At 50.1% G+C, this 16521-nt stretch overlaps 1 protein-coding gene and 1 pseudogene across 1 annotated transcript; both read right to left on the bottom strand.

Moving 5' to 3' along the window:
- Positions 1-2862: 2862 nt before the first annotated feature.
- LOC101716689 (TAF5-like RNA polymerase II p300/CBP-associated factor-associated factor 65 kDa subunit 5L pseudogene) lies at positions 2863-4427 on the bottom strand (annotated as a pseudogene).
- An 848-nt stretch (positions 4428-5275) lies between these two features.
- Positions 5276-13041, bottom strand: Trib3 (tribbles pseudokinase 3). The gene is made up of 4 exons (XM_004841146.3): positions 12664-13041; positions 10726-11019; positions 9790-10082; positions 5276-6490 (listed from the first exon to the last, which is right to left on the bottom strand). The coding sequence occupies exons 1-4, from the start codon at positions 13039-13041 to the stop codon at positions 6007-6009; spliced, it is 1449 nt and encodes a 482-aa protein (XP_004841203.2). The 3' UTR covers positions 5276-6006.
- Between the last annotated feature and the right edge of the window lie 3480 nt (positions 13042-16521).

Here is a 16521-nt window from a genome sequence, read left to right on the forward strand (position 1 = left end):
TGCAAACATTTATTGAGCACTCCTGTATACCAGACACTGTTATAGGAGCTGGGGAGATAGGAACAACAAACTCTGGGATTCCCTGGCCCTGGGAAACTCACTCAAACACAGATATATGATGCCCTACCTGCTGGTGCTAAGCGCTGTGAAAAACCTGAAAGCCAGGTTAAGAGGTGAGAGGATGAGAGGGTGAGGCTGTACGCCTTTCTCCAGGAAGCTGGCTGCTGGTGTGGGCCTCTAAGGACGTACTCCCACACCTCGGAGCCCAGCCAGCTTCTCAGGTACATGGGTTACTCATTTCACAATGTCCTGGGGTCAAACTCCACACAGAATCAGAAATGAGCTTTGAGTCCCCAAGGTGACAGGTCTCCCTAACACAGAGATTCTCTTGAGTGTGAAGATGCAGGTCCCCAAATGTTCTGACTCAGATCTGGGGAGGGTTAGGGACCTGCATTTGAAACAAGCACCCAGGGAGGGATGGAGTAACCAATAAACCACAATGGGAAACCCTCTGCTGGAGACTTTGGCAGCTGCACAAGGCAGGGTAAGCCACTCTGCCAAAGGTCAGGAGAGTCTCCAGGTCCAACCTGAGGACTGGGCAGGGCCTTGCTAGGAAGAGAGAAGGGGAACAGCTGGAGGCACAGAGGCACCAAGCACTTTTCCTAGGAGCACGTGACCTGTGGGGCCAGTTTTAGGTACACAGTAATCATTTTATTTGATCAAATATATTTCAATATATATATGTGTACTTTGTGATGCTGGAGATGGAACCCAAGGCCTCGTGAATGCTAGGCAAATGCTCCACAACTGAGACGTGCCCAAACCATTAAAAAAATAATAATAAAATAAATAAATAAATAAATAAATAAATATATATATATAAAGTCACCATGGTGGTACAGGCCTATAATCCCAGCACTCAGGAAGCTGAAGCAGAAGGATTACTGTGCATTCCAGGCTAGCCTGGCCATATAGTAAGTTCAAGGCCAGCCTGGAATTCATAGTGAGACCTTGCCTCAAAAACAAAAACCAAAACCATCAAGAGAGAAACTATTTTTCTGCCCACTGGATGAGGCTATGTGACATGTTTTGGCCAATAAGACAGACATTTGCAAATGTGACACAAGCACCACTCACATATTGGGACTTACCCTCTCTTGCTGCTTTTTGGACCCACATAGAGTGCTTGCTTTAGTAGTACGTATACTAAAATTGGAACGACATGGAGTGGTGGCTACATCTACAAGGGGAGAAGGTGAGCAGGATCACCCAGTGTGAGCACAATTCCCTAGCCTATAATTGCACCAGAAGGGGCATGTGACTCAGTTGTGGCTAATGGGATGTGTGGGAAAGTCTATTAGGGATGCTTCTTCCTAGAAAACGACCCCCAGCCCAAGAAAGAGCTATGGGGACAACTGACTGCTCTTGCTGATGTATGATGCCAAGCACTACTTGTTCTTTTTTTGTTTTCTAACTAAATACATTTTAATAGAAAATAAAATTAAAAATAACTCTTTTTAGGGCTGGGGATTTAGCTCAGTGGTTTCGCCACCTGCCTCATAAGTGCAAGGTCCTGAGTTCGATCCCCAATACCAAAAAAAAAATCCTTTCCAAAAATAACTCTTTTTGGAAAACAGAAATATTTAATCCTTTCCCCATACATTAGAACTTGCTTTATCCTCAGGGCACAGTTTGACATGTGCACGCACACTCAGGATTCACCTCATAATGTGCTCACCGCAGGAGAGATAGCTGAAAAGCTAACCTCTGATTAACAGTCACTCCGAAATCTAACACTAATTCTATCTTGTGACTTACTCCAAATTCTTATTCTTCTTCTTTTTCTTTTTGGTATCAGGAATTGAACTCAGGGACTTGTGCTTACGAGGCAGATGCTATGCCGCTGAGCTACATTCCCAGTCCTCCAAATTATTCTTTACCATAATCTTTTTTTTTCTTTTTGGTGGTACTGGGCATTGAACTCAGGGCCTCCCACATGCTAGGCAAATGCACTACCACTAAGCTGCACCTCCTCCTACCATAATCTTTCTTTTCAGGAAAGAGAATTATTGATAGAAGTGCAGCCAAGAAAGAATCTTTCCCACCATAACTGCAAGAGCCCAGTGTTCTCAGTCAATCCACCCACCAATTTCCATAAACATGCTGTTTGGTGTGCTCAGTGTGCACCCAAGACTTCCCTTTTTCCTGATACACAGTGCCACCAAAATCTCTGAATTCCCTGAAGCTCAGAATCTCAAGTATCAGAGCCAGTGCCAGAAGTCAAACCTGAATAATAAAAGCAGAGATGTTCCCCTCTGCTAGTGCTAGATCTCTTCTTTACAATAATCATCATCACCATAACAACAATAATAAAAAAATCCATGCTGTGGCCAGGTTCCTCTCACCATAGCCCAGGCCATTCCAGCCAAGGTAAGAATGAATGTTCCTGAGTCTCCTGTGTGATCCTGAAGAAGAAGCAGGTTCACAAGAAGCAGGTTGCAGGCCATGAACTGCACGCTTAGGACACCGTTCATCTGCTCACACTCCACAAGCTCACTTGAGGAGCCATCTGCAGGTGCACTACAGCATGTGTTCCGGAGCTCCCAGATGCACACTGAGTTGTCCATGGAGGCAGAGGACACTAGGCCACTGTCAGGGCTGAAGGTGAGGCTAGTGATGCTGTCTGTGTGGCCTCTCAGCTCTTTTTTTTTTTTTTTGTCCAGTACTGTGGATTGAACTCAGGACTTTGTGCTTGCAAGGCAGGCATGGCGCTACTGAGCTAAATCCCAGGCCCTTCAGCTCTTTAAAAAGGGTCCTGGAGGCCAGGTCCCACAGTTTTAACCACTGGTCCTCACCAGCGGATGCCAAGTACTTCCTGTTGGGAGAGAGAGAACAGGGTCATGGTAGCCTGTGAAGAGCCTCACTGAGTTCCCCTGCTGGGTGCTCTATAGCTGGACAGTCTTGTCGGTCAAGCCTATGGCTAAGTAGTTAGAGTTAGGGTGGAATCTGACACAGTCCACATCTGCCAGGTGTCCGAAGGACCACAGCCTGGTGGTGCCGTCGTGGGACCCATTGGCCAAGTACAGGCTATACGGCTGATGTCCAGGTCCCACACGGGGTAGGCATGTCCTTGGTATAGCACAGTGTTGGTGAAACTCCCCAGATCCCAGTACCGGATGGACATGTTCTCAGAATAAAAGAGCAACCCTGAGCCATCCTCAAGGAAATATGTCCTGTACATTGGCCCACAGTGTCCCCACAGGATCTTCATCTCCATGCCTGTGCTGTCCTCCTCATCCTCCTCTTCCTCCAGAGTATCACAAGCCAAGTGGATACATGATGTGTCTACAAGGTGGGGCTCTGATTTCACCTTCTTGGACTGAAGACTCCAGAGTTTTATGCAGGAGATGTCAAATCCAGCAGCAATCAGGTTGCTATTTCTGCAGTGTTTAGCAGCTGCTCCGTGTTGTAGAAGGCGTAGAAGCAGGTGGTGGTGGTGGTGGGGGCATCCTTGATGCATTTGATGCTCTCTTGTAAGACCTCCAGCATGGCCTCATTTTGCCGAATAGGGCTGGGCACATCAGGGGGCTCTAGGCCACTGCTCTCACTTCAGGAGCAGCCACCACTGGAGTAGAGCTGGTACTCAGTTCTCTTGGCAGGCTGCACATCCAGGTGGATATGTAAAGTGAGGACCTTGCACAGGGCAATGTTGTTGTCACTTTGGAGGTAGTGGGTTAGGTAGTTGTAGCTGTCTTCCTGGAGATGGACCACGTACTTGTTATCTAGGAATGCACAAAGCTTGAAATTGGACAGGATGTCTTGGATGGTCTAGGTGGTCCTCAGCTGCTCAATAACATCTTTCTGGCTTGGATTCTGCAGCAACATTCCATGGAAGTGGCTATAGAAACTTTCCTCTGTGCTCTCTGGGCTGCTCTCGACCAGGCTGAGATGGAGGTAGACGAACAGTGGGTAGAAGAGAGGCATAACTTCATGGCTGTACTAGGAAGCAGAATCAGTGAGAAAATTCCACAGTTGTCCAAACTGTACTTCGTATTGCTGGGATTCTGCCTGGCAAGAGGCTGCAGACACTATGCTGGCACAACCAGATTCTGACTGGACTGTGAGGTTGACAGCCATCTCCTCAGGAGTCTGAGACAGATGCAGGCCTTGCTTCAAAGGGCCATCTGAATCCACATACTGCCGGCGTTTGAGGTAGCAGGATACTGCTATCTGGACGTGCAAAGGTGCGCACACCTGTATCATGACTGAACATCCTGAGTGGCTCCCACTCCCGCCACTCACTGGAGGGCCTCGCTCCACTGCCAGTAGCCAGGCCTCAGCACCCCTTGCCCGGCTGCACCTGTAGCTCTGAGTGGTTACCCCATGACCACCTGACAGAGGGGTGCACCTCGTTCTGAATGCTTTACATCAAACAACTCATCCAAGTCTCATGAGATAGGTACTATTACTTAACTTTATAGAAGCAGAACCTGAGGGCACATAGCAGCTAAGAAACTTGCTGAGTATCAATCAGCAAGTACGTGCTGGAGCCAGGATTTTGTGTGTGCTCGTGTGTGTATGCAGTACTGAAGACTGAACATCACCAGCCCTTTTTATTTTGAAACAGCGTCTAAATCACTAAATTGCCCAGTCTGAACTCAAACTTTTGGTCCTCCTGCCTCAGACTCCTAGAGTGCTAGGATTACAGCCATGCACTACCATGCCCGACTTGGAGCCAGGATTTAACAGACTGCAGAGTGCAGTTTTTGAGTACTATAATGGCACTCTCCTTCTTCTTATAAGGTGATACATGGGACTGCTGAGGTCATTGTGCCAGCTGTCTCCAGGGACAACTGAGCAAAGGACAGAAGGAGGCAGGAGAGTTGGTATCCTTCTCAACAGCTCTGAGAGCTACCAGCCCTGATGTACACACCATTCATTGCTTCCTGTAAAATACATTTTCTTCTGCTTCTGTCACTATTTTTTTCAGTGCTGGGGGCTGAACCCAGGCCTCATGTACGCTAGACACTTTAACCTGAGCTGCACTCCCAGCACTTGCTTTAGCCATTTTGATTCAGAAAGTCCCACAACTGAGACCCCACTGCCTACAGAGTGTGCAGGAGATCCTGGGGCTGCAAGGAGTCTGTTCTCACAAACCACTCAGCTGGGGTTCAGATTGAATGGCCTTTGCTGTGGGGCCACTTTTGAAGGCAGGGAAAAGATGCAGGGTAAGAGTTGGTAGGATAGGGTAGAAGAAATCTTATGGAGAAATAAAAGTATTTAACTCTGTTTTATTAGGCACAAGATGATATTATATACTCATCATCCAAAAACATAGTATTGACTACAGTCCTGGACACTGAATGTCCCCAAAACAGGGATGGAGACTTCGCATTGCCTTCAGAAGACTGGCAGATCCTGCTGGTCCTGTCTCCCAACTTTGGCGCTCCGATCAGGGCCAGTGTGGGTGGAAGGGCCAGGACCCTCATTCTAAGCCTTTGCTGAGTCTGATGAGAACCAGCCTCATGTGGGATTCTTGTTCTTCCAGCCCATCTAGGCATCGTGGGCCTGGCTGCAGGGCAAGGCTGGGCACCTTTTGGAAGCCTTGCTTCCCTTTCTCTGCTAGGTGCAGGGCACAAAGGCAGCTGGGTTGTTGGAGACAGAGACTGTCCTGTGGACCAGAGGGTCTTGGCACCAGCACAAGTGGAGGGTGACCCTGGTACTGAGTGTGCCCGGGTAGAATGGCCCATGGGGGTGAGCATGTGCTCTGGAGCAAAGTATGTCTCCTTTACTCACTGCTACAATACAAGCACCTAGAACAGGGTGGCACAGAGTGTGCACACAAGCACTGACATGTGTATAAAAGAACACAAATGTGCAGGCAGCACACTTCCCCATGCCTCCTCCCTTCTAGAAGGCACTTGAGATTGGGCTCAATAGAAAGAGGCAGGAGAAAGCTTGGAGACCCTCACCCACTGTTTGCAGCTGGGCGTCTAGCAGAGTGGCCTAGCTGTACAGACACACCTCCCCGCTGTCCCCCTCCTCCTCCAGCCCTGCCCCATCAGGGACCACCTGATCAGCATCCCCATGGTGGGATCGGGATAGGGCTGTGGGGCGTGGGTCCCCCTGCAGCCAGGGGTGCAGTAGGATGCCTGTGGCCATGAGCCTCTCGGCCGGCTCCCGCCGGAGGAGGCAGCGGACCAGGCAGCGGGCAGGGGCTGAGAGGCCAGCAGGCAGGGCAAAGGCACCACGGCGGATCTTGCCAAAGAGCAGGGCAGGCTCTGAGCCCTGGAAGGGGTAGTGGCCAGCCAGCATGGTGAAGAGCGCCACGCCCAGGCTCCAGACATCTGCTGGCTTGCCGGAGTAGGATGCTTGAGAGCTGAGGATCTCGGGTCCCACATAGGCTGGGCACGCCTGTTTGTCCCACAGTAGGTCGTCAGGCCCCGTCAGGACACAGGCATCCTCCAGGTTCTCCAGTACCAGCTTTGTCCTGGGCAGGGACAGAGGGGTCAGGTTCTACTGGAACCTCCATGCCACCAGCCCACACTATCACCCTCAGTGGCACCCACTTCCCCAGCACCCACTGGCATTGGACAGCATGAGCCAGCCCTGGGATGACAGTCATCTCTCCAACAGAAAGCTCAGGCTCAGAGAGGTGAACAATGTTTCTCTATTGCTGGGCACTGAGGTGCACACCTGTAATCTCAGCACTTGGGAGGCTGAGGCAGGAGAATTGCTGTGAGTTTGAGGCCAGCCTGAACTACACAGCAAGACCTTGTCTCAAAAAACTAAACAAAAAAAAAAGAAAGAAAGAAAAGAAAAAGAAAAATGTTTCTCGAGCTCACAGAGCAATTAGACTTAATAACACTAAGATTTTAAGATCACTTATCCCAAGTCCCTTAAGGAGGGGGATGAGTGGGCTGAGCTTCACCTAAACTAGAGGCAAACTTCAGGCCTGGGTGGGGGTAAAGGGAGAGAAGCAGGAATGAGCCAGGTGTCACAGCACAAGCCCTGACCTAAAAGGGGTCAAGGAACAGCACCTCAGGCCAGGGTCTCCCAAGTGTCCGGTGCTCCTGGCTCCAGGCTGAGCACCTTCCTCAGCCCCTGGTCCACACAAGCCTGGAGGGAGACACCATTCCACCACCCTCTCACACTCTTCCCAAGGCAGCCTGTTCCGATGTTCCCACCGGTGGTACTGAACATCTAACCTAGGGCCTTGTGCATACTAGGCAGGTACTGTGCCACTGAGCTACATCTCTAGCTTCCCCAAAAAAACTCATTTTTTTTTTTACTATTTTATTTTTTTGGTACTGGGGATCGAATTCGGGTCCTTGTGCTTGTGAGGCAAGCGGTAGAACCACTGAGCTAAATCCCCAGCCCTTTTTTTACTATTTAAAAAATATCCTGTGTAATATAGTTGATTTTTATACATTGAAAAAATAAATAAATAAATAAATAAATAAATAAATAAATAAAAAAAAATATTCTGTGGTGGGCCGGGGATTTAGCTCAGTGGTTTTACCGCCTGCTGCGCAAGCGCAAGGACCCAAGTTCGATCCCCAGTACCAAAAAAAAAAAAAAAAAAAAATTCTGTGGTACTAGGGATCAAACCCAGGGCCTTACATATGCTAGGCCAGCGCTTTACCACCAAGCTACCCTCACAGCCCCAGAAATCATATTTTAATTTTAATTTAATTTTATTTTTATTTTTTGGTGCCAGGGATCAAATTCGGGACCTCGCATTTACAAGGCAGGTGGCAGAACCACTGAGCTAAATCCCTGGCCCCATATTTTAACTTTTAAAAAGGCCACAGTTTTAGAAATATTTGCAACAAAGTTCAGTTAAAAACAAACAAACATGTATGCAGGGCCAAAAGAAAAAAAAAGAGGAGCCTATAATTTGCAAGTTCCACTTTGTTTTGTTTTTTGCAGTGCAGGGGTTGAACCAGGGTCTCATGTGCCCTAGTCACCTGCTCTACCCCTGAACCATCATCCCAGCCTCACAACTTCTACTTTATGTGATGCCCCAGAACACTCTAGAGTACATTAATAGCAATTGTTTTTTAACTGCCACCACTAATTGTCCTTAGGGCATCACTTCCTGGGTACCTCTTGGGCTCATGTTCTGACTGATCCTGTGACTCAGCCTGGGATGGAGGTGGGTGACAGGAGTCAGAAGTCAGCATTATTGGCCCATTTTACAGATGGAGAAAAGAAGACTTGGGCAGAGGAAGCCAATGCTCAAGGCCAAAAAGCAACCAAGAAACAGCATTGGGATTTAAATCCAGATCTGTCTGGGTCTGCAGTCCCCCTTCTGCCACCTGTTCTCAAACTATTGCCTTGGAAAGAGAAGGGGTCATTTTCCTCCAGAAGGTCTGGGGCAGCTATGCTTGCTCTAAGTATGAAATCCATTTGAGCTGGGCATGATGGTATGGGTATATAACCTAGTATTCAGAAGGCTGAGGCAGGAGGAGTTTGAGGCCAGCCTGGGTTATTTAGTGAGTTGAAGGCCAGCCTGGACTACATAGTAAGACCACGTCAAAAACAAAAAATAAAACAAAACAAAAAAAGAAGAGTCCAACCTATTTCGGACCCCTCCTGACTCTCAGGAGCTATTGCTATTCTCTATTACTATTCCCCAATAAATTTCCCTACTCTTAATCTCCAGGAAGAAAAAAAAAAAGAAGGAGGAGGAGGAGGAGAAGGAGAAGGAGAAGGAGGAGAAATCTCTTTGAGGTTATATACCAGCTTAAAAGTCATCCCTAGGTGCTGGGGATGTAGCTCAGTGTTGCCACTCCTGGCAAGGTCCTGAGTTTGATCCCCAGTACCAGAAAAAAAAAGTCATCCCTAGGTTGGATCCCTAGCACCATTCTATTTCTTACTCAAAGGTGTGTTTATTTTGACAAAAAACATAGACAGAAAAACGTATAATGATGATGTAAAATAGGAAGAAAAGGACCAAAGGGGAAGGGGAAGTAGAAAGGAGGGGTGGAGGTAAGGAAAGAAGGGAAAGAAAAAAATATGAGAAAAGAAGGAAAAAACGGAAACAAAATTTTTGTAAATAGGGAGGGGTGGAGGGGTGGAAGGGAGTAAAGAGGAATGGGAAAAAAACAAGAACCAAGATATATCATGTACAGGTAAATACCCAATGTTGAATGTGATCATAATGTATACCTAAAATGTACCAATAAACTTAATGGAAAAAAAAAAGAAAGAAAGAAAGAAGAAAGGAAACCAAACATCAGCCTTAGGCAAACATCACAGTGTCAATTGCTCCAGGCAAGATGGACAGCTGTGAAAATAGTGGCTGAAAGTTTGATTATATTCACAGCCCCCAAGGTGCTTATTAGTTAGAAAAGACACAGGAGGAACTTTACCCACTGCAAAAACCTAGATGCCCCTTTCACCAGTGGTCAAGGTTAAAGTCACACTGAGGAATTCGTCTCTCTCCTGCTGTGATGGGCTGAGGACCTCTCCCTGCTACAGGTTCCCCCCACCCCCAGCGCTGGAATGGAGCTCAGGGTTTAGAGCAGGTTGGCCAAGCGCTCGCTCTATCTGACTTTTCCTAGGGAAACAGGGAGTGGGTGCCAGGCTAGGGGTCTTATTTTTTTTTAAATTGCTGGTGCTGTGTATGGAACCCAAGGCCTCCCGCGTGCTCTACCCTGAGCTACCCCTCCTAGCCCAGGCTTCTCCGTTTCTTGCCTAAGTTACTGTACTTTCCTGGGCCTCAGTTTCCCCATCACGGTCCACCCCTTGGGTGTGTCTCTGGGCCTCTACAGCCACATTCACCTCTCACGGTTGGTGAAGACGAAGCGCCGAAGTTTGAGATCACGCAGGACCAGACCATGCTGGTGGCAGTGCGCCAGAGCAGCGGCCATCTGACGGAAAAGCAGGGCAGCCTCTGGCTCAGGGACGCGGCCTCGGCTGCGGACCAGGCTGTGCATGTCCCCGTGAGTCCGACAGAAGAAGGCGTAGAGGAGCTCGGTGCCCAGCAGGACCTGCGCGGGCCGAGCCACGTGATCGTGGGGGGGCAGCCTCGAGTAGGGCTCCAGCACTGCCTGGGCTTCGGATGCCGGGTACACCTGTGGGAGGGAGCAGGAAGCAGTGTAAGTGCAGAGGGGCGGGGACCCCAGGTGGGCTTGTAGACAAGTGCAGCCACCACTTTTTTTGTTGACTTTTGCTTTTGCTACTGTGGATTGCTAAATTACCTAGGCTGGGCTGGAACTTGGCAATCCCTCTGCCTCATCCTCTGAGACTGCTGGGATTTATAGGCCTGCACCACCATTCTCCACTCCTCCTAGTGCTTACCCTCTTCATGGCCTGGTTCTGCACATCCTCTCCTCTCTGGCCAGAGCAGATGCTTTTCATCCTCTGAAGTGCATGGGCCCAGGCCCCAGTCTTTACACAGCTTTCCCCTGCCTGGGCCTCTCTTCCTACAGCTGGCCAGCTCCTACCCAGCCCTGGCTAATACCCCCTGAACGCTGATGAGGGAGGCATCTCCTCTGTTCTCCTCTTGGGCACTAAGCTCCACCCTGCAGCGTTTAGCCCACTGTGGGGCCCATGCTGTGAATGCCCCAGTGCCACACCAGCTCTGCTGTACCTCTATGGTCTCAGCCCAGCCACTGGCTGCTTCCCCAGTAAACACAAGAATAAATGAACCTAGGGGCCCTCCAAGTCCTGATGGTGACTCTGGAGCCTGGACCCCTCCCAGGCCTGGGGATGTACCTTGCAGGTGTACTCAGTGCCTGTGGGGCGGTGCAGGGCCCGGTAGGCCCTCCCATCCTCCTTGGGCTCCAGGAGGACGTAGGGCCCAAGGTGCTGGGAGACAGGGGCCATGGCAGGTACATGGGCTAGAGCCGGGGGTGGGCTCAGAGTCAGCAGGCAGGGCACTGGCCTGGGCTGGGGCCCACTTCGAGCTCGTTTCTCAATGGGCCACTCAGGGTCCAAGTCGGCCACTGACTCCATCGTCTTCTTCGTGGAGGGAGCACCCACAGGAGCAGGCAGAGAGGTGGCTCGAATCTAGAAAGAAGGGAAGAATGGCACTAGGGCAGCCTGTTTGGTGGCCCCTCTCTTCCCAGCTGGATGGGTACACTGGCACAGACTTCATGAAGGTAATCTGCCAGTGTGTGCTGACATAACAAGCCCAGCCCTTGACCAGTGTCTCACTTCTGAGAAGTTAGCCTCCAGCTAAACTGCTCACAAAAAATTAAGTATGTGAAAGGCTGTTTATCAGAGCTTTGTGTCTAACAGCAAGAGGCAGGAAATACTCCAAGTGTCAGTCAGTAGAAAGCTGGCTAAACCCTGGCAAGACAGCCATGGGGTGAAATATTATATGGTTGTAAAGAAGCATCAGTGGGCTCTCCAGGTACTGATGTGGACTGAGCTCCAAGGAGTATTCACAGAAAAAGGAAATTTGTTAAGTTTAATTTTAGACATGTTGTGTCCTGGTGATAGTGTGAAACGTGGGTTACAGTGGGGCTACTACACAGCACTGCAGCACTGACAATATTGCTAGTGGGCAATGGATGGTACAACCTGCACGGAGAGCTTTTATTTGTACAGGTGATTGAACTCAGGAAACACTGAGCTACACTCCTGGTAAGACTGGAGTGAGCAAGGCCTTTGCAACCATGCTGCAGATCCAGGGCCTCCTTTGCAGAAGGGGGGCAGCCTCTACCATCTACCTGCTGCTGTTCGCCCCAATACGCTGGGCAGGGGGGATGAAGGCAGGTGACACCAAATACACTCCACCACCCAGGGCACATAGGTGTACGCACGTGCTTCAAAAACACACTTCATCCAAGCCCCCCCCACACAGATCCAGGGCAGAGGGAGCGCACACATCAAGGGTCACACACCTGACCCTCCAGGGGCAAGAGCGGTAGCACGCGTGTGCACACAGCCATGTCCCGGGACCCTGCCCCGCCCCCTCGCAGCCAGGCCCTCCCGTGGGAGCAGAAGCAGCGGCAGCGGGTGTCTGGAGTTCAGAAGGTTCCGAGAAAAGTGACAGAGGACGGCGGCGGGCAGGTCTGGGAGAGGGCAGAGCGCAGGAGGCGGGGCCCCGAGGCGAGTGGGGGCGGAGCTGGGCTCTGCACCTCTGTCACCCGGGTTTCTGCTGCCCGCTCCCAGTGCACTCTGGCCCTGTCCCCGCGGCGACCCCCCCCCCCCATTTACTTACCCAGCTCTGCCACTACGTGCTCAGCCGTCCCCTCAGCCGTCCCCATCCGCAGGGACTCAAGCCCCCAAAACCCCCTTACCCCGGCTTCTCCCCCGCAGGCCCCTGACAGCCCCACAAATACACACACCCCGTGCAACCCTGCAGTGCCCCCGCGGGTCCCTCACACAGCCTCCCCCGCCTAACCACGGGGCTCCGGCCCCACACACAAAACACAGACAGCACACTCCTGGGGTGACGGTCGCACACTTCCGCCCCGGGTTTCCCCCGCTTCGGGTACTTGGCAGTCGCGCCCTGCAGGTGCGCACCCAAGGCCCCTGCAACCCAGGGAGCTTTCGGCCCGAGCGCCCGGGACGGCAGTTTGTTCAAAGTTGTGGGCGTACGTGTGTGTGGGCGCGTGTGATACACAGATCGCGCAGACGCGCTCCACCCCCTGCCCGGACGCCCCCTGCAGCCCGCCAGCTCCCTCCGCCGCCTAGGCCGGGTACCTTGTCCCCGCAGGTGACACCTGCCCGCTGCGCTGAGGCCAATCTCGCAGTCCAGCCCCTGGCGAGAAAGTGTGCTGAGCCGTAGGAACCTCGAGTGACTCGGGATCGCAGTGTGCCCCGCTCCGGGTCCGGCCGGGTGATGTAACCCTTAGCTAACAGTCCGCTGTCTGACGCCCGCTGGCCGGGGATTGCGCCATCCCCTTGCCCCGCCCCTGGCCGCCCCAGCACCGCGCCCCGCCCCACCTTGCCGCCCCCTGCTGCCTGCTCCCCACCCTGCACTAGCCCACAGGGCACCCCAGGGAGTGTGGTCTCGAGGAAGGGACTGAAAACCGAGCTTGAGGGCAGATGCTGACCCTCCCTATCACCTTGGAAAAACATTTTGCTTTTCTGAGCTCCAGTTTCCCTGACCAAGACTTGGGAAAAACGTTCATCTTTCTCAGGCTGGTGTTGGAGAAAAAAAGAAAAACAGCGACGTTCCTGGGTCGTGGTTCTCCGGGTTCACAGAGAACATGAGTTTTACCCCAATATGGAGAAAAAATAATAATAATTGGCTACTTCTGGGCCCAGAAGAATCCAGGCAGGGGGCGGGGGGCGGGGGCTGAGGACGGGAGTACTCAGAGAGAGGCTGTGTGGCCTGCTGGTTACAAGCAGGCATCCTAGAACCACCTTGCCAAGGCGTGCACCCCTTCTCAGCTCCCATCCACCGTGCTGCCTCAAGAAAGCCACTTCCAACCCTGCCTCAGTTTCCTTCCATATAAAATGGACTCATGGCAGTATTTACCTCACAGGCCCACTGGGAGAATTAAATAACTGCACACACATAAAATGTTTAGGTGCTCCATAAATAGAATGAACACAGTGGAGACTGAGAGGGTGGGTCCTCAAGCAGGGCTTCCACCTGAGTCTCCAGGAGGCTTTCCTGGAAATTCCTTTTAGGTCTTGATGTCTTCCCTCAAAAAGTAACTTCCCAGGCAAAATTGGAGACAGACAGTGAGAATCCAGTTTCCCTGGTGTAGAACACCAGGGACCCAACCCCCAGGGCCTCGCTGGCTTGTGTCTCAGAGCCCATGGGATCTCAGCCCCGGTGCCTCCCTGCTGGGGAATGAACCTATTTTCCACACCAGGACACCAAGACAGATGGAAGATTCTCACAGCGACAAGGGACAGGGAAGGTTGATTTTTGAGCCCCTGTCTGAAGCCAGCACTGTGCTGGGTTGGCTGGACATTGCTAACTTTATTGTGTGCTGAGTTAATGTCCTGGTCTACATGCTAGGGACTCAGGGTGACCAGATCTGCCCTGACAGATCTTATAAACCAATAGAAAGGGAGATTATTATCAAGATAATCAGCATCATTTTAAATAGATTATAGTTGATGGGCATGGTGCTAATGCCTGTAATCCCAGCACTTGGGAGGCTGAGGCAGGAGGACCAACATGAGTTCCTGGCCTGCTTAGGCTACATAGTGAGTTCAAGGACAGCCTGAACTGCATACCAAGACCCTATTTCAAAAAAAATGAAAAAAAAAAAGATTATTGTTATGCCTAGCCTAAGTGAGATCTTAAAGCCGAAGAGACCATAAAAAGGTACGGGAGTGGAAAAACAGGATGGAGGTGGCTAGGGTGTAGAGGAAAAAAAAGCCTTACTTGGTGTAAAGCTGTGGAATGGGGCTGAGCAGCTTGCCTGGAGCACTGAAGCAAAATCCTGAGACCTGTGTTGTAGAGGGGCTTCAGCAGCATTGTAGATAGGATGTAAAACTCTCCACAGAAAGTATCCTATGAGTCATGGCACCAAAATATTATAAACAGCACATGGGCGGGGAATGTAGCTCAGTGGCACCGAGCCTGCCTGGCAAGTGCAAGGTCCTGAGTTCGATCTCCAGTACGGGGCGGGGTGGGAGGGGGAAGAAATATAAATGGCACACGTGAAACCACTTGCTCAGAGACAGGCTTTTGTGAGGAAAAAGAAAAGTTTATTCCATTGAACAGAGACTAAAATTGGGGATAGATTTAGCAGCTAACTGGGAAGAGCTGAGTTTATTACATCTGTGTGTAGATGGGCCGACATTGGGAGAGAGAAATAGCAGTAGCTAGCTGGAAGAGATTTTATTCGTGTGTTAATGGGCTAACACTAGGAGAGAGATATTAGCAGCTAACTGGGAAGGGAATTAGGCTTTGGTATTGAAAAGGGGATTTATGCTCATAACAAATATTTATGACAGAGTACAAGGATGGCCAGCACAGGTGTATAGACAATCACTGGACTTCTCAGCTCAGGGAGATTCTCTTCTGTTTACTGAGAAGTAGCCTGTTGTTTGCTGAGAGCAGCCTGTTTGCTTGGCCTGTTTGCTTGTGAAGGTCTCACTTAGGCCAGGCATGACAATTATAAAAGCAGTAGTGTGGGATGCATTTTCTTGACATGAAAGAGAAGATACAAGGGAATGGATTTGTTTTGGGTCATGATTGAGAGTAGCTATTTTCACTACAGCTCATCAGAAAGGGAATATTCTAGATTTCAAGGAAAAGAAGGGGTGAATAAAACAGAGTGAGCAGTACAAAGATGTGAGAAATAGGCAGAGAAGATGGTTAAGTGCAAAGGCCCTGAGGCAGGAACATGAGACACTTAGGGAGTCATCTCCATTCTACAGATCAGAGGAGTCAAAGTGAAGGGGTCACCTAAAACCACTCAGCTTGGCTGATTTTAAATTTCAGGCTGGGGCAGCTGACACCAATGCCCACAAGGTCCCCGAACACCTCACAATTTTGGCAACCCAGCAGCTTCCACATGGACTTGTGGGAATGGTCACTGGAGAGTCACCCTGTCAGCCTGCCCCAATCTTATACTCCCTGGGTGACCTAACTGAATCACTACTTCACCCTAAACTTATCTTTGTGTGTGAATGGGGTAGGGGCTGGGGTTCAATCCCAAGGACACTCTACTACTAAGCTACATTTCCAGCCTTATTTATTCATTTGTTTGTTTAGGAGTGTGGCTACATAGTAGGTTGGCCTTGGACTTGCTATGTAGCCCAAGCTGCCTCAGTTTCCCAAGTGCAAGGGTTACAGGCATGCACCACCACACCTGGCTTTTTTATTTTTTATTTTGAAACAGAGTCTCATTAAATTCCCCAGGCTGACCTGGAACTTGAAATCCTTCTGCCTCAGCCTCCCAATAGCTGGGATTACATGTGTGCACCACAGTGTCCAGCTTGTTTATCTTTGAGTTCAATCCCCAAAACTGGAGGGGAAATAAAACAGGAAGAATTGGATTAAGTCATTGTTTTCCAAAGTGTACTATGTCCAGTACTGGTGGAGTGCAGAGGGCCTGAGGATCCTGAGACTGTGACAGAACACTGAACCTTGTCCTGGTTTATGGATCCCCTTCTGATTTTCTTTCTGTCCCTCTAGTGACTTGGGGAGAAAGCCTCATTTATCTAAACTGGTTCTAGGGTTTTAGTGCCTCCCTTGCCCAGGTGAGATCAGAGCACCTGGAAACAGGATTGAGCTAGCGTTGCATAATCTTGTTTTGCTTCCTTGTGTTTAATTTTATGGTTACCTCTTCTTTTTTGTGCTACCGGGGATCAAACTAGGTATTTGTTTGGTACCGGGGATCAAACTCTGGACCTTGTGCTTGCAAGGCAGGCGCTGGAACCACTGAGCTAAATCCCCGGCCCTTGGTTACCTCTTCTTTATGGGAAACGGTTAGTGGCTTGAAATTTCCATCTTTTTTTTTTTTTTTTTAAATTCCCATCTTAAATAATGTACCTAAGTTTTTTTTCGCTTTTTTTTAATGAGCTGGTTTGAAGGGAAAGGGTGGAGCTAATAATACAAACAGAGCAAAGGATAATGGGAAATGCAGG

This window comes from Heterocephalus glaber, unplaced genomic scaffold (assembly GCF_053883595.1).
Source record: "Heterocephalus glaber isolate CG9 unplaced genomic scaffold, H.glaber_assembly_v1.0 deba00001532, whole genome shotgun sequence".
NCBI lineage: Eukaryota > Metazoa > Chordata > Mammalia > Rodentia > Bathyergidae > Heterocephalus > Heterocephalus glaber.